Raw genomic sequence first — 24,004 nt, 5'->3', positions numbered from 1 at the left:
AAGGTCGGCTTGTTTGTACTCGGCTGGTGCACTGAGACTTCACCATAGGCCCTTCCCTGCATACTGTGCATTTTTATTTATTAAAGCGTGATGCTGTGTGATATATTGCCCTATAAATGGCACCCTGCCTTCTGCCTCACGTATTGAACAATGAGGAAGATTTGTACAGAACAGACAACCTAACATTCTTGCTCCTTATCTCAGGAATGAGTGTACACCATTCCTAGAGCTGGATTTTCGGCTTTGATGTTTTTGGGGTGATAGTAGCGGCGGGGCAGGAAAGTTAGCGCCCGGGAATAGTTTGCGCCTCAGTAGGTAAATTTGGGCAGCTGGCCCTGTGTCAGAGGGTGCAGTGCTAGGGGAGGCGTTGTACACCTCTCTTGGGCGCTTGGATTGAAACTCCTGAGCTAAAGAGCCAGGCAGGGAGCATTCCGAGAGACGCCTGGCGGGGGAGGGGGGGGCGGTTGTGGAAACCTAAAAAACACAAAAGCATTGCCCATACCGCCACAACACAAAAGAAAAAACAATCACACTTACCTTCGGAGTCCATTACCTACCTGTCATGCATCCTACATGGCTACTGTTGGTACTATTACAAGGTGTGCCACCAGAGGGCACAGCAGTGGGAGACTCATAGGTTACCTGTACTGGTGCGCTTGGCCTAGTATAAAAGGCAGGCCTCCAGGTGTGATCCTCACTCTGGAGTTAACGAATAAAGGACTAAGGTCACTACAGTTCAAGTACAACACACTGCCTCGTGAAGTCATTACTAGAGTATCTAAGGACACTACACTATCTCTCCGCTGTCGGGATGGTTGGACCGCCCTGATTTCCCAGGCGATCACTGCGAGGCGTGTTTTGGGGCGTACGGGTCGGGCCCGTGCCGCAACCAGGGGCGTTGCACACCGGGCACAGCTCTTCCGGACGGTGCTGCTCAGCACTACCGCTAAACTGGCCCCGGGGATTGCTATGGGGCGCTGGAGGCTGACTGCCTGGCCAAAACACCTCACCGCCGCCATTGCCGCTGCTCCGGGGTGAAAAACGGAGCGGAGCTGACCCGAAAATCCATGCCTTTGATCTTTACCTTTACACTAGTTTCCCTTTTTTAAGTTCTAATGGAAGTCACTAAAGTGGGGAATTTGTCCCTGAAAACTGAGATGTCAAACACCATCCGCTGAGTTGTGCAGGTCGGCAGGATCCCAGGCTCAATCCCCAGTCTGTATCGTGTTTCCTGCCCATTGACTAACAGTTCGCTGGCACTTGCTGTGTGTAGGCTCGCACGTGACAAATGGCCTTTTAAAGGAGGCACCGCAGGGATGCTGGTATCTGTGGAACTACATCGTAGCAAGAGTCAGCACCTTCAGGATGACCAGAAATGCAAATGGGAAAATGAGGCAGAGTTACTTAATTGTCCTCATCGATCTCTTCTTTAACACATTTTTTGTTTGATTCTAGTCAGGGGAGACCGAGAATGACCCCGAGTCTGCGCCAGGTTCTCCTTCCATTTCACAGATGCTGGCAAGGAGGCCCCTGCGAGATTTTGTTGGGTTGGAGGAATGTGACAAGACGACACGTGATGCCATGCTGAATTTCAGTTTTTATTTAACGATAGGGGACATGGATGAGGCTTTTAAATCAATTAAACTCATCAAGAGGTGAGGCCATTTCTTTTCTTTGCATAAAAGAATCCATGACCTGTTTCTGTGACTCTGCTACTTGGCACGTTGCAAGGTTTGATTTGCTGAACCGCAGTGTTTAGAATATTGAAGGAAATCTGGTGGGGCCGGATTCCCAGCTTGTTTATTTTTAAAATAAGCCATTCTGTACTGATGAATCAGTATATTGGGGATATCATAGTGCAGGGCAATCATTTATTGATCCGCTACTTTGAAGTTTTTCTCTTGAACGTGTAGATCTGTGACCAGTGATCTATCACGGGAGGTCTCCTGAACTGTAGACATTCAGAAGCAAGTTTAACAGGTGCTTGTATTTAATAGCATTCTGGAGGGATGCAGAATAAATATTGACACTTACCATATTATGTACCCGGAATTCTTTTAGTAGAGGGTTCCTATATAATGTAGTGTTTTTGTTTTGATCCAACCAAGTTGGTGTCCACAAGATCTGAAATGATCAACCACTCTTAGGGTGCCACCCAACAACAACTTGCATTTATATAGCACCTTTAATGGAGCAAAACATCCCAAGGAGCTTCATCCATGTGAAGAATGGCCATTGGAGCTGGTACAGAAGAACCTCAGCAAGAAGTCAATGCCTTCAGGAGAGGGGCAAAGAACATTGGTGGGAGAAAAAGAGCTGAAGTTGATTGAAAAGGAATAAAGGTTTTGGGTATAGGCAAAGAGAATCAAATAGTGCAGGATCAGTACTTCTGGGCTTGTGAAAGCACAGCATTATCTTCACTCCAGACATCCTCTATGCTGCGCAGTATGTTAGGATTAAATAACCCTCGCTAAACTCCCGAGTGCCTGTTTGGCTTTTATAAACCATCCCGCTGACAAACAACAGCCTGATACCTGATTTGAGTTTTAGCTAGTTTCCCCAAGCCTGCGTGTACTGTACATTAAACTGGTTGAATTATTCGGAATATCTGACACCCGTAGAATCGCTGGAGAAAGGAGTGCAGTAAATACAGATTCAGAATAACTAGATGTATAGGTATTATTTAAGGAAATGCATGGGCTTTAAATTACATGCAGAGGGGAAACATGTGTGATACAGCAACAATAGTCAGGAATATTCTGCTGTCTTAATAATTTCAGTAACCAGCCACTTTGTGCCAGAATTATACGAAACCCACTGTAACTGCACTTAATGAAAAAGATCAGCATGTAATGCTGTGAAGTGGCAACAGAGTTTGTATATCAAGTATTTACATTTTGAATTGCGCAGCTATATCATTTATTATCCAGTACATACAGTTACGTTGATAGTGTTAGGTTCAGTTCCCAAGAGCCAATTTGACCCCTGCTGTCTTAGACCATTCAGCAATTTAGAAACAATATACTTGGGCAACAGAGCAGAACAATGAAAGCAATCACTGCACGGAACAGCACGCTGGCTAGGTGCTGGTTTGGATTTGATCAACCATGATCTTATTAAATGGCGGAACAGGCTCCTGCTCCTATTTCTTATGTTCTTATGTTGACAAGATAGCTGATCATGTAGGTCAGAGTGTGCAAACACACTGCATGGAAGAATTTATTCCATGGCTGTGTATATAACTGACTCAATTGGATTTGTTATGTGAAAAAAGTGAGCTGGTAGTGTGCTACTCGCGGTGTTGAACGGTGCCCTCTACATAACGGCTGCTGCACTTCCACGGGTCAGTTTTCAACATCGCCACTCCCGTTAGTGGATGGAGAATCGTGTGAGGTGTGCACCTCAGTTCCTGATGGAGCTCTCAGCAAGTAACGTTCTGCTCCAGGAGTCTGAAGGTGAATATGTGCCCCCAAACATAATTCACTGTGAAGCCCTTTGAGACATTTCAGTGGCATAAGATGCAATTATAAATACCAGTATATTGTCGATGCTTGCATAGTTTCACACAGTTTGCTGGAGACAGAACTGGGAGCTGGTATGTGTTACTTGTCCTGGTAATGGTGTATAGTATTAATACTGTATGTAGGTGTTTGTGAGAGAAATCTGGAATAATGTACTTGTACTGATAATTTTAAGTTGTTTTTTTTACACTGAAAAAAAAATGGAATTAAGAAATAACAGCAAATTGGAATTTTAATGCTGCAAAAAAATTAAAATGAAGATATCGCCAGCTTGCAAGTTGGAAAATCCCAGTTAAAACGGGACAGTTGAGGTATTTTCCGTATATTCTGGTTAATCTTGAGCAGTTTTGCTGCATTTGAAAATGGTCTACATGTGCTGAAATACGCAATGAGCTTTCATTCTCGTTCTTTGTTGTCTAAATATATTGCTTTAATAGCACACCAGCTAACATACTCCACCACCTGTGTGTTAAACACCCAGTTGAAGTTCAGCACTCCAGCCTACCAGCGACGGGTCTGAACTTGATCAGTTTTCAGTCAGCTGAGGTGGAATGACTTGCTGAAGCAGTGTTGTCACGAGCTGCGAAGCATAATGGATGTGGCTGTGGAAATGTTCAAAGTGAATCCATTTGAACTGCACAAAACACCCAAAAATACAGTTACAGATTTTGATTTTAATCTGTGTTGTGTCTGGAGAGAGCACTTTGAAATGTGTAATACTAGTGAAATACCAGGGCCAGCAGGTCTGGTACTGGTAGTGGTGCAATCAACTTGAAGTTCTGAATCAAGACTATTACACATTGAAGTCAACTGGTTGGTGTGATTTCTTTTTTTTCCACTGTGGCATTTTGAAGCCAGTACACTGAATAAACCGTGGGAAGGAAATGTGGGGAACCGGGGTTGTGCGGGATATAGGTTTACCGCGAATACGGCAACTCCAGATTTCACAGGCAGGAAATAGTGTAACAATTTCTCGCTGCCGTTTCATTCTAATGTTATATAGTATACATTATATGTCCTATCTAATTAGTTGATTTAAATTAAAGCTTAGGTTGTTCAACAGATGAATACTATTCCTTTAAATATTAGTCAGTCATCCTCGACTCTGAGGGACTGCCTATGATGATGGTGGATGAGTCAATCTGGACATTTGAGTATCCATAATGAAGTCATGATGCTTGTGAGCAGATGCTTGAACTTGGGTGATGTATTTACTGCAGGGAGATGAGTTAAGAGGATTCTTTCTGCTTGACAATGTTCCTCGGCCTGGTGTCCTCGTCAAGAACTGACAAGACCTCAACACTAATGAACCCAGCATTCCTGACACGGCAACCCACCAGCTATCTGTCAGGAAGTGAGCACCTCAAGCCATATGCAATTGGATCACGGGCAGTTCCTTTGGATCTAGTGGAGGACCTTCGGGTACATGAGGCACATTTGTTCCCTCCAGCTGCTGAGTTCGTCCTCCTGTGCTTGCATCCTGCTGTACTGTTCTGTTGTGCTGCATTTGATGCAGGATTTACAGAGTTCCTCAGAAAATGTGCTGGGGGCTCAAATCAGAATTGTTAGTTGTGTTCAAGGTCCAACTCTTCCGTTCTCCCTCCCCGCTATCCACCCACCTCGCCCAACTTCCACAGATTGCGGCTGTTGGGCAGAGATTTTGGTTAATTCATGAGCAAGCAAAGATCTTGCAGTTCTCAAACATGTGTGCAAATTGTCGCCTGGTCCTTTCCTCAAGTTCACCTCAGCACGGCGACTCCACATAGTCATTTTCAAAGCGGGGCCTGGAGCGGCGGATAACAATAACACGGGGCGTCATGCAGTCTTCCCGCCGGTGTAATATGTTCCAGATTAACATGGCCGCTGCAAGTGTCGATGAGAGACAGGCTCCAATGTCCAAGTAACATGACCAGGAGAGATGAGTATAGGGGCCAATTCGGTAGAATGTCACCAGTCCGATCACCAACACAAAACCTAATGGTTACAAGAAAAAATAACATTGAGAAGGCTTATCAGAGTAGGAAATACCATCAATCACACTCTGCTGGAGCAAGACATAGAATCATAGAAATTACAGCACCGAGGAAGCCATTCGGCCCATTGTGCCTGCACTGCAACTAACTCTTCAAATGGCGCTATCTGCTCTAATCACATTTCACTGGCCTATCCCCATGTAATTTTATACTCCTTCCTTTTCAAATATTATCCAATTCTCCTTTAAATGATAATCTTGTCCTTGCCACAATGTCACTCATGGTAAAACATTCCCTGTTTTGTGTGTGTGTGTGTGCATGTGTGGGAAAAAAAAAGTTTTGTTCTCTCCCTCCCTTCATTCCTGTGGTGTTAATCCTCAATTTATTCCCCCTTATGAATTTCTCAACCAGTGAAGACAGTCCTTCACTAATACCGCTCTTTAAATCTTTCATAATTTTGAAAGTCTCTTAGATAGCCCTTGATCTTCTCTAGTCTCATTTTCTCAAGCATTTATTCATAACTCATTTCTGGTAGCTGCACCCTTTCCGTGGCTCTAATGGTTTGGTTGGAATCCAACAATATGGTCTTCTGAACTCTTTGTAACTTTAAAAACATGGAATCTTTTGCCGTTTCAACCATTTGTTGTGGAGCTGGACTCATTGCCGGTGTGGCTGGACTTCCTCATCATGGACGACATTATGGCTTCGGGGCTATCTATCATTTTGGCTGGCTCCCAGACCGCTGCTGGGAATACCCCTGTAGGTGCTGCAGAGGTCAGTTACCACACCAACTGCAGGCCTGCTTCAGCACAGATTGGCCGTGGCTTTGGTGCTTGGGGTTGAAAGAGTGCAACAATCGATTGCGCAGGATTTAAACTCAAAAGTTCCCCACCTCCCCTCATTACTGCCATCCACCTATGCCAATGGTGAAGGCCAGGCAAAAATAGGCATTCCTGGCATCCAGCATCGCCATGGTGCAAATGATGGAAAACATGTTGAATGACATATTTCCGTCTCCTGAATATCACCTCTGCCCACGAATTGCAGTTTTAGTCTGCATAGTTTGAATTTAAAAAAAAACTTCTTGTGGCATTTTCGACTCCATCTTGTCGAGTTGCAGCTTAGGGAGTTTTTTTCCCGATTTGGTTGACCTGATTGACTCCCACTGTGGCCCCTATGCTGGTTTCTTGGGTGTCAGATATCCTGTCCAGAGACTGACTCCCATGACAAGTCCTCATGGTTTCCCATTATTGCAAGACATCTCCTGTTCCCAGTTTAGCAGTCAGGCTCTGCACAGCCAAGTCATCCATCAGAAAGTCAGGCTGGCCTTTAGAATGCTGAGGACCATATTGTCTTCATGTAGTCACCTTGAGTTCCAAATGGGTGAAAAGACACTCGCCCAATCTCTGGCCAACTCATGTTGGCATTGGAGGTGAGAGCAGGAGCCTTTGCAGGTCACGGGCTGCCTTCCCATTGGGTGTTGCAGCATTTTGCAATTTTACAACCGATTGCTCAGTCAGTTTCCTTCAGATCAGTGGCATGCGAGGATACGTTTCAGATCGGACTCGCTGTAGATAATATTTTCATATCAGACCTAAACTGTGCCAGTGAGAATTATGTTCCTGCATATCTTCTGTTACAATCTCGTCAGTCTGAAATTACTGCTATTTTCTTTGCTCATCCTTTCCTTTATGACTCAGCTTTCTCCAGAGTACCGAAATACTTGCTGGTATTTTTTGCTCATCTGCCACCTCCTATTCTGTGAGCTGCGGTCCAGTTAAGATATTTATTGCTGCATCCCTCCTCTTACTCGCTATTTCTCAGTGGAACAATTATTCACCGGGTGACAGCAGGAAACCAGCATTGGAGCTTCCACCACAAAGCCCAAAATAAAATTATTAATTTGAGGCAAGTCATTTCCCTTCACAGGCCCTTTGCGTGAACTGCAATAACGAGAAATACAAATGGCACGCATTCCCAGATCCTCACCGCCATGTGGTCAGGCTGCGCCTACCTGAACAGGATGGACAAATTGTCATGACAACCGATGCCAAACAAAAGGACAGTCCATTGCTGTTGGGCTAAACAAAAAGACAACTTTGCTGAGTTACATAGATTATTTATAACTGGACATGCAGCACGATGCCGTATTGCAATGGCAGTGAAAGTAGTAGCTTGGAGAAGTTACATAGAAGTACACAGAATGTACAGCACAAAAACAGGCCATTCAGCCCAACGGGTCTATGCCGATGTTTATGCTTCACATGAGTCTCCTCCCACCCTACTTCATCTAACCTTATCAACATATCCTTCTATTCCTTTCTCCCTCATTTACTTATCTCGCTTCCCCTTAAATGCATCGAGGCTATTTGCCTCAACTACTCCAGTTAAACATTCTCACCACTCTCTGGGTAAAGACATTTCTCCTGAATTCATTATTGGATTTATTAGTGACTATCTTACATTTATGACCCCAATTATTGGCTTACCCTACAGGCATAAATATTTTCTCGACAGCAGTTGAGTTGAGGCTGACGTTGTGAATGAATGCCTCTGCTGCACACTAGATAAATGAGAAATCCAGTCTCTCAAACAATGTGTCTCACTATCTCAACCAAGCCAGTTCCTCTCACTGATGCCATCTGCAGCCGATTTAAACCAAAGATTTATTTAAACTATCAAGGCAGAAATAAAACACTGAAGTTAATCAAAATTCCTTTAACTTTCATTTTAAGTGGGCCGTGGAGGACGACACTGACTGCCTAAGTTTATTTTACTTTTAGTGCTGAGCGAGTGCTGATTATTTAACCTCATTTCCCATCCTTCACGATACAGCATCTCCTTGTCCTTCCCGCTGGCGGGAAGGAAGCAGATAATGAAGTGGGGGAGGGGACTGTTTAACTTTCGTTTCAAGACCAAGATCAAGTTTCCTGTTCTAAAGAACATTCCAGTTTGTCGCCTCGCAGAACATTCGGCGTGTTTATTCCCCAGGTTGTCACTTGCATTCCAATGCTGTAAGCTCGTGTATCTTCATGGGAATTACCTGTGGTTGGCTGCTATGCATTGGAGAATGAGAAAAAACCCACCACAGGCATGACTGTGCACACTCTATCAGCTGCATGGCCTTTTCCTGCTGCATGCAGAATGAAACAAGGCAAGAATTCACGTCGTGCCACTCCATAGGGGTCGGATCAGACATGCCTTTCTGACTCGCCTTTGCTATTGGCAATTATTTTGGTGAAAGTACACCTCTGTGTGCCCAGCTCTCCCTCTCTATCTCCCTCTGCGCGCCCGGCTCTACCTCTCCCTCTCCCTCTGTGTGCCCAGCTCTCCCTCTCCCTCTCCCTCTGCGCGCCCGGCTCTCCCTCTCCCTCTGCGCGTCCGGCTCGCCCTCTCCCTCTCCCTCTGCGCGCCCGGCTCTCCCTCTCCCTCTCCCTCTGCGCGCCCGGCTCTCCCTCTCCATCTCCCTCTGCGCGCCCGGCTCTCCCTCTCCCTCTGCGCGTCCGGCTCGCCCTCTCCCTCTCCCTCTGCGCGCCCGGCTCTCCCTCTCCCTCTCCCTCTGCGTGCCCGGCTCTCCCTCTCCATCTCCCTCTGCGCGCCCGGCTCTCCCTCTCCCTCTGTGTGCCTGGCTCTCCCTCTCCATCTCCCTCTGCGTGCCCGGCTCTCCCTCTCCCTCTGCCTCTGCGTGCCCGGCTCTCCCTCTCCATCTCCCTCTGCGCGTCCGGCTCGCCCTCTCCCTCTCCCTCTGCGCGCCCGGCTCTCCCTCTCCCTCTCCCTCTGCGTGCCCGGCTCTCCCTCTCCATCTCCCTCTGCGCGCCCGGCTCTCCCTCTCCCTCTGTGTGCCTGGCTCTCCCTCTCCATCTCCCTCTGCGTGCCCGGCTCTCCCTCTCCCTCTGCCTCTGCGCGCCCGGCTCTCCCTTTCCCTCTGCGCGCCCGGCTCTCCCTCTGCGCGCCCGGCTCTCCCTCTCCCTCTCCCTCTGTGTGCCCGGCTCTCCCTCTCCCTCTCCCTCTGTGTGCCCAGCTCTCCCTCTCCCTCTCCCTCTGCGCGCCCGGCTCTCCCTCTCCCTCTGCGCGCCCAGCTCTCCCTCTCCCTCTCCCTCTGCTCGCCCGGCTCTCCCTCTCCCTCTCCCTCTGTGTGCCCAGCTCTCCCTCTCCCTCTCCCTCTGTGCGCCCAGCTCTCCCTCTCTATGTGCCCAGCTCTCCCTCTCCCTCTGTGCGCCCAGCTCTCCCTCTGTGGACCCGGCTCTCCCTCTCCCTCTGTGCGCCCAGCTCTCCCTCTCTATGTGCCCAGCTCTCCCTCTCCCTCTGTGCGCCCAGCTCTCCCTCTCTGTGCGCCCAGCTCTCCCTCTGTGGACCCGGCTCTCACTCTCCCTCTGTGCGCCCAGCTCTCCCTCTCTATGTGCCCAGCTCTCCCTCTCCCTCTGCGCGCCCAGCTCTCCCTCTCCCTCTCCCTCTCCCTCTCCCTCTGCGCGCCCGGCTCTCCCTCTCCCTCTGTGCGCCCAGCTCTCCCTCTCTATGTGCCCAGCTCTCCCTCTCCCTCTCCCTCTCCCTCTGTGGACCCGGCTCTCCCTCTCCCTCTGTGCGCCCAGCTCTCCCTCTCTATGTGCCCAGCTCTCCCTCTCCCTCTGTGCGCCCAGCTCTCCCTCTCTGTGCGCCCAGCTCTCCCTCTGTGGACCCGGCTCTCCCTCTCCCTCTGCACGCCCGGCTCTCCCTCTCCCTCTCCCTCTGCGCGCCCAGCTCTCCCTCTCCCTCTGCGCGCCCGGCTCTCCCTCTCCCTCTGCGCGCCCGGCTCTCCCTCTCCCTCTGCGTGCCCGGCTCTCCCTCTCCCTCTGCGCGCCCGGCTCTCCCTCTCCCTCTTCGCGCCCAGCTCTCCCTCTGCGCGCCCGGCTCTCCCTCTCCCTCTCCCTCTGCGCGCCCGGCTCTCCCTCTCCCTCTTCCTCTGTGCGCCCAGCTCTCCCTCGCCCTCTGCGCTTCTAGCTCTCCCTCTGCGCGCCCAGCTCTCCCTTTCCCTCTCCCTCTGCGCGCCCGGCTCTCCCTCTCCCTCTTCCTTTGTGCGCCCAGCTCTCCCTCGCCCTCTGCTCCCTCTCCCTCTGCGCGCCCAGCTCTCCCTCTCCCTCTCCCTCTCCCTCTCCCTCTCCCTCTGCGCGCCCGGCTCTCCCTCTCCCTCTGTGCGCCCAGCTCTCCCTCTCTATGTGCCCAGCTCTCCCTCTCCCTCTGTGCGCCCAGCTCTCCCTCTCTGTGCGCCCAGCTCTCCCTCTGTGGACCCGGCTCTCCCTCTCCCTCTGCACGCCCGGCTCTCCCTCTCCCTCTGCACGCCCGGCTCTCCCTCTCCTTCTCCCTCTGCGCGCCCAGCTCTCCCTCTCCCTCTGCGCGCCCGGCTCTCCCTCTCCCTCTCCCTCTCCCTCTGCGCGCCCGGCTCTCCCTCTCCCTCTGCGTGCCCGGCTCTCCCTCTCCCTCTGCGCGCCCAGCTCTCCCTCTCCCTCTTCGCGCCCAGCTCTCCCTCTCCCTCTGCGCGCCCGGCTCTCCCTCTCCCTCTCCCTCTGCGCGCCCGGCACCCCCTCTCCCTCTCCCTCTGTGCGCCCAGCTCTCCCTCGCCCTCTGCGCTTCCAGCTCTCCCTCTGCGCGCCCAGCTCTCCCTTCCCCTCTCCCTCTGCACACCCAGCTCTCCCTCTCCCTCTGCGGGTCCGGCTCTCCCTTGGCGCGCAGGTGGATAAGGGGGAGTCAGTGGATGTGGTGTATTTGTATTTCCAGAAGACATTTGATAATGTACCACATAAGAGGTTACTGCACAAGATAACAGCTCACAGGGTTAGGGGTAATATATTAATTAGCATGGATAGAGGATTGGTTAACAAACAGAAAACAGAGAGTCGGGATAAATGGGTCATTTTCCAGTTGGCAAACAGTGACTAGTGGGGTGCCGCAGGGATTGGTGCTGGGTCCTCAACTATTTACAATCTATATTAATGACTTGGATGAAGGGACCAAGTGTAATGTAGCCAAGTTTGCTGATGATACAAAGATGGATGGGAAAGCAAATTGTGAGGAGGACGCAAAAAATCTGCAAAGGGATATAGACAGGCTAAGTGAGCGGGCAAAAATTTGGCAGATGGAGTATAATGTGGGAAAATGTGAGGTTATCCACTTTGGCAGAAATAATAGAAAAGCAAATTATAATTTAAATGGAGAAAAATTGTAAAGTTCTGCAGTACAGAGAAACTTGGGGGTCCTCGTGCATGAAACACAAAAAGTTATAAAGCAGGTACAGCAAGTATTCAGGAAGGCAAATGGAATGATGGCCTTTATTGCAAGGGGATAGAGTATAAAAGCAGAGAAGTCCTGCTACAACTGTACAGGGTATTGGTGAGGCCACACCAAGAGTACAGCGTACAGTTTTGGTCTCCGTATTTAAGGAAGGATATACTTGCATTGGAGGCAGTTCAGAGAAGGTTCACTAGGTTGATTCCGGAGATGAAGGAGATGACTTATGAGGAAAAGTTGAGTAGGTTGGGCCTATATTCATTGGAGTTCAGAAGAATGAGAGGTGATCTTATTGAAACTTACAAGATAATGAAGGGGCTTGACAAGGTGGATGCAGAGAGGATATTTCCACTCATAGGAGAAACTAAAACTAGGGGACATTGTCTCAGAATAAGGGGCCGCCTATTTAAAACTGAGATGAGGCCAAATTTCTTCTCTCAGAGGGTTGTAAATCTATGGAATTCTCTGCCCCAGAGAGTTGTGGAGGCTGGGTCATTGAATATATTTAAGGCGGAGATAGCCAAATTTTTAAGCGATAAGGGAGTAAAGGGTTATGGGGAGTGGGCAGGGAAGTGGAGCTGAGTCCATGATCAGATCAGCCATGACCTATTGAATGACGGAGCAGGCTCGAGGGGCCAAATGGCCTACTCCTCCTATTTCTTATATTCTTATGTTTGGCGCACCCAGCTCTCCCTCTCCATGGCCCTACTCTCCCTCTCCCTCTGCGAGGCCCGGCTCCCTCTCCCTCTCCCTCTCCTAGCTGTTCATTGCAGCATAACTGAAATACAGAAACAACTGGATTGATTTCTGTGGCTTGCTCTGTCTTTTTCTCTGTGTAGCTGATTATTGAATGTAATTGCATGTTGTATCTTCTGATTTCACCGATTCACAAAGTGCTCGATCAGTGCAGCCCTAGATTGCGTTGCTTATTTAAAACCATCGTTTGGAATTTGTGTGTGTGTGTGTGTGTGCATGTATACTTTAAATAAACTCCTCCAGATTCTATTAGTTCAAATTAAATTTGAAAAGATTGTTTTTGTCTCAGATAATAAATTGCGTCCGGTCTGCCCACAGCAGGTTGTGTGCTTTTAGCTGTGTGATATGGGAATCTGCCGGTTGATTGCGGCAGCTTCCTTCCTGCAGTTTAAAGATTGTCACACGGATGGTGGAATACAGGGCAGGGACATGTACTGCAAGTCGCCTGTGCCACAGAAACGTGAGAGTAAAAGGACCACAGACTGGCAACCAATCAATCAGCTGATCATAACAGCTCATGACATCATTTCAAAGGGAGTAAGTTTCACCACAGCAGCTGTTGGCCAAGTGTACCCCTCTGTCCCAGAGCCCCAATTTACCAGATCAGTTCTGGAACATAAAAACATAATACATAGGAGTAGGAGTTGGCCATTTGGCCCCTCGAGCCTGTTCTGCCACGCAATAAGATCGTGGCTGATCTGATCTTGGCCTCAACTCCATTTCCCTGCCCTCTCCCCATAACCCTTGACTCCCTTATCGTTCAAAAATCTGTTTATTTTCACCTTAAATATATTCAATGACCCAGCCGCCACAGCTCTCTGGGGTAGAGAATTCCAAAGATTCACTACCCTCTGAGAGAAGAAATTCCTCCTCATTTCTGTCTTAAATGGGTGACCTCTTATTCAGAAACTATAGCCTCTAGTTCTAGATTCCCCCACGAGGGGAAACATCCTCTCTGCATCAACCCTGTCAAGCTCCCTCAGAATCTTGTATCAGACTCCAGCCCTAGATATGTGAAGAGAAAAAGATTAGTGAAGACAAATGTAGGTCCCTTGCAGTCAGAATCAGATGAATTTATAATGGGGAACAAAGAAATGGCAGACCAATTGAACAAATACTTTGGTTCTGTCTTCACTAAGGAAGACACAAATAACCTTCCGGAAATACTAGGGGACCGAGGGTCTAACGAGAAGGAGGAACTAAAGGAAATCCTTATTAGTCAGGAAATTGTGTTAGGGAAATTGATGAGATTGAAGGCCGATAAATCCCCAGGGCCTGATAGTCTGCATCCCAGATTACTTAAGGAAGTGGCCCTAGAAATAGTGGATGCATTGGTGGTCATTTTCCAACATTCTATAGACTCTGGATCAGTTCCTATGGATTGGAGGGTAGCTAATGTAACCCCACTTTTTAAAAAAGGAGGGAGAGAGAAAACAGGGAATTATCCTGACATCGGTAGTGGGGAAAATGTTGCAATCAATTATTAAAGATGTAATAGCAGCACATTTGGAAAGCAGTAACAGGATCGGTCCAAGTCAGCATGGAGTTATGAAATCTTCTAGAATTTTTTGAGGATGTAACTAATTGAGTGGACAAGGGAGAACCAGTGGATGTGGTGTATTTGGACTTTCAAAAGGCTTTTGACAAGGTCCCACACAAGAAATTAGTGCGCAAAATTAAAGCACATGGTATTGGGGGTAATGTATTGACGTGGACAGAGAACTGGTTGGCAGACAGGAAGCAAAGAGTGGAAATAAACGGGTCCTTTTCAGAATGGCAGGCAGTGACTAGTGAGGTACCGCAAGGTTCAGTGCTGGGACCCCAGCTATTTACAATATATATTAATTATTTAGACGAAGGAATTGAATGTAATATCTCCAAGTTTGCAGATGACACTAAGCTGGATGGCAGTGTGAGCTGTGAGGAGGATGCTAAGAGGCTGCAGGGTAACTTGGACAGGTTAGGTGAGTGGGCAAATGCATGGCAGATGCAGTATAATGTAGATAAATGTGAGGTTATCCACTTTGATGGCAAAAACAGGAAGGCAGAATATTATCTGAATGGTGACAGATTAGTAAAAGGAGAGGTGCAACGAGATCTGGGTGTCATGGTACATCAGTCATTGAAAGTTGGCATGCAGGTACAGCAGGCGGTGAAGAAGGCAAATGGTATGTTGGCCTTAATAGCGAGAGGATTTGAGTATAGGAGCAGTGAGGTCTTACTGCAGTTGTACAGGGCCTTGGTGAGGCCACATCTGGAATATTGTGTACAGTTTTGGTCTCCTAATCTGAGGAAGGACATTCTTGCTATTGAGGGAGTGCAGCGAAGGTTCACCAGACTGATTCCCGGGATGGCAGGACTGACATATGAAGAAAAACTGGATCGACGAGGCTTATATTCAATGGAATTTAGAAGAATCTCATAGAAACATATAAAATTTTGATGGGATTGGACAGGTTAGATGCAGGAAGAATGTTCCCGATGTTGGGGACGTCCAGAACCAGGGGTTACAGCCTAAGGATAAGGGGTAAGCCATTTAGGACCGAGATGAGGAGAAACTTCTTCACTCAGAGAATTGTAAACCTGTGGAATTCTCTACCACAGAAGGTTGTTGAGGCCAGTTCATTAAACATATTCAAAAGGGAGTTAGATGTGGCCCTTACGGCTAAAGAGATCAAGGGTTATGGAGACAAAGCAGGAATGGGGTACTGAAGTTGCATGATCAGCCATGATCATATTGAATGGTGGTGCAAGCTCGAAGGGCCGAATGGCCTACTCCTGCACCTATTTTCCATGTTTCTATATTTTGGACAGAGGCCCTGGGGCCGGAAAGGTCACAGACCCTGTGGCATGGGCGACCCCTTATTCTGAAACTATGTCCCCTAGTTCTAGTTTCCTTCGAAATCCTTGATTTCCGCACATGTTGGATTTTCTGGTCTCGGTAAGTGAGGTGACGGAGTGGGGGAGGTGCGAGTGCCCAGTCCATGTCACTCAGTCCCCCTGTTCTCCCCTTGCAGTAAATAACATTTTGCTTTTGGATCATATTTAAGCCCATTAAATAGCATTACTCATGTTCAGGAAGGACACAGGCTCTGTGTAAGTGGCACATTCACAACCTGCCCTGCACAGTCTAAAGGACAACTCACTGGTTATCATCTACAGTGTTCCTGATTTTATATTTTACAAAATATATTCCTGGCTTTGTTAGTGACCAAAACACTTGAGCATCAGTAAGAAAAAATGCCTGGAATAACTGTATTCGTGTGCAGTGCTCACTGCAGCTACTGCCTGCCTGTGATGGGCTCTGCTACTTAACCTTTGATGATGAATGAGTGGACTGTTTGAGAATAGCCTCATTTAAAAACATCAAATCTTCTAAACCTTTTAGGTTCATTTAACATTCTGACCATATTTGTTTTTTTCCATTTAGGAAGACGTGTTTTAATATAAATTTCTGCGACGTTAATATCTCTGATAACTCAATACTTAGTGGCAATGTGGTCATTCTCTCAACTGCAGTGAGCCGCTGAGTGATTTGAGGTTTATTTGCCAGCAGACTTTGGTTTCCCTGGGCCTCAGACAAGGCTCTCTGCCGGGCTTCAAGGCTCAGCTTGCGTAACAGGTAATAACAGGCATTTCCTGCCCCTGGATCGGGATATCCTGGCGCCCTCCAGTCGCTCATCACACTCTGAGCAGACATTGGGCAGTGAGTGCAAATTGCCGGGAGCTAAAATTAGCAGCTCCACAGAATGGCACAGTTCTCCAGCTCTCTGATTGTCAATGGAATCGCGTATAAACATGGAGAATGCATTTCCTCTTCCCTGAGCAAGTTTCGCAGATCCACAGAGCTGTACACGGACTTCACATTGGGAAGAGTTTGTATTAAAAAGAGTTGGTGCTGTTGGATAAGCCAGCCACTCGGCCTTTAACACGCTAACTTTATACCTGAAAGGTACCCTTCTCTCAGCCATTCTTTATCCCAGGATAGTTGGCCGATCCTTTAAATAAGTCACTTGCTAGCTCGCTTTTTGGCTCTTTTGACTCATGCTGACCTGCAACACCGACAACATTTAACCTGACTCCCAGAATATCTTTGAAGGAATATTGGAGGACAAGGCCTTATCGTATAGAACATAACCTGATTATAATGACTTGAAAAATAAAATTCAACTATGTCAGGGTTTCTGATCAGAGATTAAAACCCAGCAGCTCTCGGCCGGTCCTCCTGCTGGAGTGTCGCTGGTCTCTGGTCACTGAGTCGCGCTCCAGCTTCCAAAGCTGTTTTCCCTGAATCAAGATTCCGCTGTGATCAGGATTGTTAAGGAATCATGAGGCCTTGCTGTTTTCTCAGTAGCTGGTGGGTGGCCGTGGCAGGCATCACGCTCAGAAACGGGTTAAAATTTCATTGGGGTCCCATGTATTCTCTTTGGAATTCTCTACCCCAGAGAGCTGTGACGGCTGGGTCATTGAATATATTTATGTTATAGGATATATGTATGTTATGGGATCCCGTTGGAATCTAGCAATAGTTTCATCCACCACCAAAACCAACGCCGCTAAAATGGGAATCGCTGGGAATCGAGTGGGAAATGAAATTGGTGCGGAAATCGGTGCGGTCCCGTCCTGCAAGACCATCAGCAGGCCGGGGCCATTGGAGGGAGCAGTGTGCGGTGGCATACCACTGCAGAGAGCAGCGTGTGCTGCTGCAGGAGGGCGACGGCTGCGAAGCCAGGTCACTGATTGCAGTGCGGGCAGGCACAGCAGGAGGGACGAAGGAGCGGCAAGAGTTTGTAGAAGGAAGTGACCGGGACCCAGGAGAGGTGTGAATCTGGGGCCCTGAAGAGGCAAGGGCCCAGGGGCAGCACGGGCCAGCCCACACTGCATATGTGTGCGCGCTCGGTCTGTGTAGCAGAGCTGGTCTCCAGTTAGTCTTGGGTAATCCTTGCCACTGGACCTAGCTCTGTCAAGCCCATGTGGTAGCAACGGCCACCACACATTTAAAAAAAATCCACGCATAGGCATCTTCCACCCTTCACGATGTAGTTCAGGATCTGGAATATTAGGTCCATTGAAACACCTGTGAACTCATCCCTTTTTGGCATGGAGGCAAGTCATCCTCGCTTCGAGGGACCACCTATGATGATGATGATAAGGAATCACAGGATGGAATATAACATTTATCACTCCAGTAAAGGAATTCTTCTGCAGTCCTTAGGAAATTCAGTGCAGTGGGGTTCCTGACATTGGGAATATCTTATAACTGAGTATGATGGTAACACTATAATTACTTAAAAGTACATATTGCGGAAGCAGGGCTATGGTGGGAATTGTGAACTGTCTCCATCACAGTGCATCTTGATGTGGATCACATGTCTGTGCTTACCCCATGGGGAGCTCCCTCTCTGCCTGCTTCTGCACCTGGGAGAGGGTTCCTCGGCTTCCCTGCGTTTATTGTACAGACGTAGACTAACTGTTGGTTTGGGATGCATGGCAGAACACGGATTGGTTTTAGGGCTGCATTCTTGTATAAAGAAGTCCCGATCCAATGAGGGACACCTGCATTGCACTAAATGACCCCCATGTCAGCAATGGCTCAGTGGGTAGCACACTCGCCTCTGAGTCAGAAGGTTGTGGGTTCGAATCCCACTCCAGCGACTTGAGCTCAAAAAATCTAGGCTGACACTCCAGTGCAGTGCTGCACTGTCGGAGATGCCGTCTTTCAGATGAGACATTAAACCGAGGTCCCGTCTGCTCTCTCAAGTAGATGTAAACGATCCCATGGCACAATTTTGAAGAAGAGAAAGGGAGCTTTCCCTGATGTCCTGGCCAATATTTATCCCTCAATTGCATAACAAAAACAGATTATCTGGTCATTATCACATTGCTGTTTGTGGGAGCTTGCCTGTGCGCAAATTGACTGCCGCGTTTCCCACATTACCACAGTGACTATACCCCAAAAATTACGTAATTGGCTGTAAAGTGCTTTGAGACATCTGGTGGTCGTGAAAGGTGCTATATAAATGCAAGTCTTTCTTTCTTAAATTTAGTTTTCTTTCTGAGGGTGTGAAATCCCGACTTTTGCCCCAGTCCTTCTTTCTCTTGTACAGTTGGTGACTGGCCACTTGCCCCAAAAGTGGGTGGGTAGACAGTCTGTAACTAGGGGTTACCACTGCTGCTGGCCAGCTGGCTGAGAGAGAGTGTGAAGCAGTAATCCGGTGTTACGCTTGGGGTTTCACTCAGATACAGCAGCTCTGGTCGCTCCCGGAGTTAATCTGAGTATGTTACATTTAGGAGTGTACCCATACTGTCCAATCTCCACCTACATGTTTGTGTGATCCAGAGGTTGCAATAATTGTGGCCTGAACTGGATTTTGCCTTCTCGCATGCGCTTCTTCAATTTTTTCGAAGATGAATTGAGACTAGTGTCTCCCTACTCCAGCATAGAAACATAGAAATTTACAGCGCAGAAGGGGGTCATTTCGGCCCATCGTGTCCGCACCGGCCGATAAAGAACCGCACAGCCCTCAGTCAGCAGCCCTGAAGGTTACATATAAACCTATGAGCAATGAACAATGGCGGATAGGTAAAGAGCATCCAAGCCCAACCAGTCCGCCCCACACAACTGCGATACTCCATGCATCGCAACATTTTACACTCCACCCCAACCGGAGCCATGCAATCTCCTGGGAGAGGCCAAAAAACAGATTAAAAACCCAGGCCAATTGGGGAAAAAAATATGGGAAAATTCTTCTCCGACCCATTCAGGCAATCAAAACTAGTCCAGGAGATCACTCTGGCTGTATTCAATTCCCTGAAGTACTTGTTATGTATGCAACACCTTGTAACCAGAGGGCGCATCTGTTGGAGTCCCAAGGGATCCCAGCATCCCTTGGGAGCACTGCATGGAAGCAGGCCTCCATGCTGTGCCAGCACTCTGGAGTCAGAATAAAGAGACTAAGATCACACTTACTCAAATCTACAGTACTCAGTCACATTGCTTTATTCGAGACATAACACTTACCATCGTATCTGCGCCAGCCATCAAGAGGTTATCCAGTCGAATCCCACTTACCCGGAAGGTTATGGCACTTCAAGTGCCCATCCAAGCACTTTTTAAATGTGGTGAGGGTTTCTGCCTCTACCACCCTTTCAGGCAGTGAGTTCCAGACCCCCACCACCCTATGCATGAAGAAGCTTCCCCTCAAATCACCCCTAAACCTTCCACCAATCACTTTAAAACTATGCCCCCTCATAATTGACACCTCCACCAAGGGAAATAGGCCCTTGCTATCCACTATATCCAGGTCACTCAAAATTGTATACACCTCAATGAGGTCTCCTCTCAGTCTCCTCTGTTCCAAGGAGAACAAACCCAGCCGATCCAATCTGTCTTCATTGCTAAGATCCTCCATTCCAGACAGCATCCTCGGAAATCTCCTCTGCACCCTCTCCAATGCAGTCACGTCCTTCCTATAATATGTCAACCAGAACTGCATGCAGTTCCATCTGTGGCCTAACCAGAGTATTATACAATTTAAGCATAAATTCCCTGCTCTTGTATTCTATGCCTCGGCCAATAAAGTCAAGCATTCCGTATGCCTTCTTAACCACCTTATCCACCTGGTCTGCTATTTTCAGGGATCTGTGGACAAGCACTCCAAGGTCCCTTTGTTCATCTACACTTCTAAGTGGCCTGCCGTTTAATGTGTATACCCTTTCCTTATTAGTCCTCCCCAAGTACATTACCACACACTTCTCCGAATTAAATTCCATTTGCCACTGCTCTGCCGACCTGACCGGTAGATTGATATCCTCCTGCAGTCCATGACTTTCCTGTTCATTATCAACCACACAGCCAATTTTATTGTCATCTGCAAACTTCTTAATCATGCCTACTATATTCAAATCTAGATCATTGATGTATACAACAAAAAGCAAGGCACCCAGTACTGAGCCCTGCGGAACCCCACTGGAAACATCCTTCCAGTCACAAAAACACCATCAACCATTACCCTTTGCTTCCTACCTCTAACCCAATTTAGATCCAACTCGCCACTTTGCCCTGGATCCCATGGGCTTTTACCTTCGTGACCAGCCTGCCATGTGGGACCTTATCAAAAACTTTGCTAAAGCCCATAAACACTACATCGTATACACTACCCTCATCGACCCTCCTGGTTACCTCCTCAAAAAATTCAATCAGGTTGGTCAAACACGATCTTCTCTTAACAAATCTGTGCTGACTGTCCCTGATTAATCCTTGCCTTTCTAAATGTAGATTTATCCTGCCTTCAAGATTTTTCCCAATAATTTTCCCACCGCTGAGGTTAGGCTGACAGACTTGTAATTACTAGGCCTTTCCCTTTCTCCTTTCTTAAACAAAGGTACCACATTACCAGTCCTCCGGCACTATGCCTAAATCCAACACTCCTCCTCGACAGCAGTATCTGCAATGACCCTTTCCTTTGTGAAAACAGACGCAAAGTATTCATTAAGAACCATACCAACATCTTCCGCCTCCACACAGAGATTACCCTCCTGGTCTCTAATAAGCCCTACCCTTTCTTTCGTTATCCTCTTACTCTTAATATATTTATAGAACAATTTTGGGTTTTCCTTAATTTTACTTGCCAAGAATTTTTCATGTTCTTTCTTAGCATTCCTAATATCCTTTTTAATTTTACATCTGAATTTTCTATATTCCTCCAGAGATTCTACAGTATTTACACGTCGGTATATAACATACGCTTCCCTTTTTTTCATTATCCTTCCCTGGATGTCCCACCCTTTTTCTTTAAGGGCACATGTTTGGCCTGAGCCCTCCAGATCTCCTCGTTGAATGCCTCCCACTGTTCTGACTCTGATTTACCCACAAGTAGCTGTTTTCAGTCCATTGTGGCCAAATCACTTCTCAACTTGGCAAAGTTAGCTTTTCCCCAATTTAGGATTTTTATTCCTGCTCTATCCTTGACCTTATCCATAACTACCTTGAATATGACTGAATTATGGTCACTGGCACCCCTTCCATCTGTCTAGCTTCATTCCTCAAAACTAAATCCAGAACCGCGCCTCCCGTGTTGGGCTTATTTAATACCGACTAAAAAAGTTCTCTTGAATGCATTTTAAGAATTCCGCATCCTCTATACCCTTCACACTATATTTGTCCCAATCAATATTGAAATCCCCTACTATTGCTGCCCTATAGTTTTTGGAATTCACAGAAATGTGCCTACATATTTGCTCTTCTATCTCCCTCCCATTGTTTGGGGGTCTATAATACATGCCCAGCAGTATGATCGCCCCTTTTTTATATTTCAGTTCGACCCATATGGCCTCATTTGATGATCCCTCTAACATATCATCCCTCCTCACAGCTGTACTAGTTCCTTTAATCAATACCGCGACCCCCCCCCCACCTTTTTTACCCCCTCTCTGTCTTGTCTAAAAATCCTGTAACCAGGAATATTGAGCTGCCAAACCTGCCCCCCTTTCAGCCATGTCTCTGTAATGGCTATAATGTCATGCCCCCAAGTGTCTACCTGTGCTCTCAGCTCATCTAATGTATTGACGTGGATAGAGAACTGTTTCGCAGACAGGAAGCAGAGAGTCGGGATAAACGGGTCCTTTTCAGAATGGCAGGCAGTGACTAATGGGGTGCCGCAGGGCTCAGTGCTGGGACCTCAGCTATTTACAATATACATCAATGATTTAGATGAAGGAATTGAGAGTAATATCTCCAAGTTTGCAGATGACACTAAGCTGGGTGGCAGTGTGAGCTGTGAGGAGGATGCTAAGAGGCTGCAAGATGACTTGGACAGGTTAGGTGAGTGGGCAAATGCATGGCAGATGCAGTATAATGAGGATAAATGTGAGGTTATCCACTTTGGTGGCAAAAACATGAAGGCAGAATATTATCTGAATGATGACAGGTTAGGAAAAAGGGAGGTGCAACGAGACCTGGGTATCATGGTCCTTCAGTCATTGAAGGTTAGCAGGCGGTGAAGAAGGCAAATGGCATGTTGGCCTTCATAGCGAGAGGATTTGAGTATAGGAGCAGGGAGGTCTTACTGCAGCTGTACCGGGCCTTGGTGAGGCCTCACCTGGAATATTGTGTTCAGTTTTGGTCTCCTAATCTGAGGAAGGACATTCTTGCTATTGAGGGAGTGCAGCGAAGGTTCACCAGACTGATGCCCGGGATGGCAGGACTGACATATGAGGAGAGACTGGATCGACTGGGCCTGTATTCACTGGAGTTTAGAAGAATGAGAGGGGATCTCATCGAAACATATAAAATTCTGATGGGACTGGACAGGTTAGATGCAGGAAGAATGTTCACGATGTTGGGGAAGTCCAGAACCAGGAGTCGCAATCTAAATATAAGGGGTAAGCCATTTAGGACCGAGATGAGGAGAAACTTCTTCACTCAGAGAGTTGTTAACCTGTGGAATTCTCTTCCGCAGAGAGTTGTTGATGCCAGTTTGTTAGATATATTCAAGAGGGAGTTGGATATGGCCCTTATGGCTAAAGGGATCAAGGAGTATGGAGAGAAAGCAGGAAAGGGGTACTGAGGTGAATGATCAGCCATGATCTTATTGAATGATGGTGCAGGCTCGAAGGGCCGAATGGCCTACTCCTGCACCTATTTGCTATGTTTCTATCTGCCTTATTCACTATACTCCTTGCATTGAAGTATATACCATTTAGCACAGGAAGACCTCCTTGATTACTACTAACTAACCCTCGTTTCCTCTGTCTTACAGATTCACTTTGTTCCTTCTTGCTATCCAATTTCAGCTCTACTTCCTTCCCTATCTAATTTGTTCTCAGGTTTCCATCCCCCTGCCAAGCTAGTTTAAACTCTCCCCAACAGCACCAGCAAATCTCTCCGCGAGAATATTGTCCCGGCACAGATGAGGTGCAACCCGTCCGGTTTGTACAGGTCCCATTTTCCCCCAGAAGCGGTCCCAATGCCTCAGGAATTTAAAGCCCTACACCAACTCTCCAGCCACGCGTTCATCTTCTCTATCCTATTCTTGAACTCATTAGCACGTTGCACTGGTAGTAACCCGGAGATTACTACCTTTGAGGTCCTGCCCTTGAATTTTTCTCCTAACTCCCTAAATTCTGCCTGCAGGACCTCATCCCTGTTTCTCCCTATGTCATTGGTCCCGATATGGACCACGACCTCCAGCTATTTATTTCCCTAACTATTGAATCCCCTACCACTACAGCTCTTTTATTCTTTGTCCCTCCCCCCTGTGCAGCTGAACCACCCGTGGTGCCTTGGACTTGGCTCTGGCTGCACTCCCCAGAGGCACCATCGCCCTCACCGGTGCTCAGAAGAGAATATCGGTTAGAAAGCGAGATGGACTCACGGGAGGACTCTTGCACTGACCTAGAAGAGATCAAACCCATCCCTGTGCCCCCCCATGACTTTGCATTTCGGTGCTCCACTGAGCTGTGTAGTGGTCTGTCCAACTCTGGAGTGAGTGT

At 47.7% G+C, this 24,004-nt stretch overlaps 2 protein-coding genes across 2 annotated transcripts in view; one reads left to right on the top strand and one right to left on the bottom strand.

Moving 5' to 3' along the window:
• The window catches only part of ift140 (intraflagellar transport 140 homolog (Chlamydomonas)), a 215,267-nt gene that overhangs the window by 63,310 nt on the left and 127,953 nt on the right, over window positions 1-24,004 (top strand). The window contains exon 18 of the mRNA XM_070900852.1: window positions 1,456-1,655. Coding sequence (XP_070756953.1) covers window positions 1,456-1,655 — 200 coding nt within the window. The remainder of the gene's footprint in view (window positions 1-1,455; window positions 1,656-24,004) is intronic.
• The window catches only part of tmem204 (transmembrane protein 204), a 28,069-nt gene continuing 6,054 nt past the window's right edge, over window positions 1,990-24,004 (bottom strand). Inside the window, exon 3 of the mRNA XM_070900853.1 lies at window positions 1,990-5,495. Coding sequence (XP_070756954.1) covers window positions 5,266-5,495 — 230 coding nt within the window. The 3' untranslated portion in view covers window positions 1,990-5,265. The remainder of the gene's footprint in view (window positions 5,496-24,004) is intronic.

The sequence above is a fragment of the Pristiophorus japonicus genome, chromosome 15 (genome assembly GCF_044704955.1).
Source record: "Pristiophorus japonicus isolate sPriJap1 chromosome 15, sPriJap1.hap1, whole genome shotgun sequence".
Lineage (NCBI taxonomy): Eukaryota > Metazoa > Chordata > Chondrichthyes > Pristiophoridae > Pristiophorus > Pristiophorus japonicus.
This window is presented reverse-complemented; position numbering and strand designations above follow the sequence as displayed.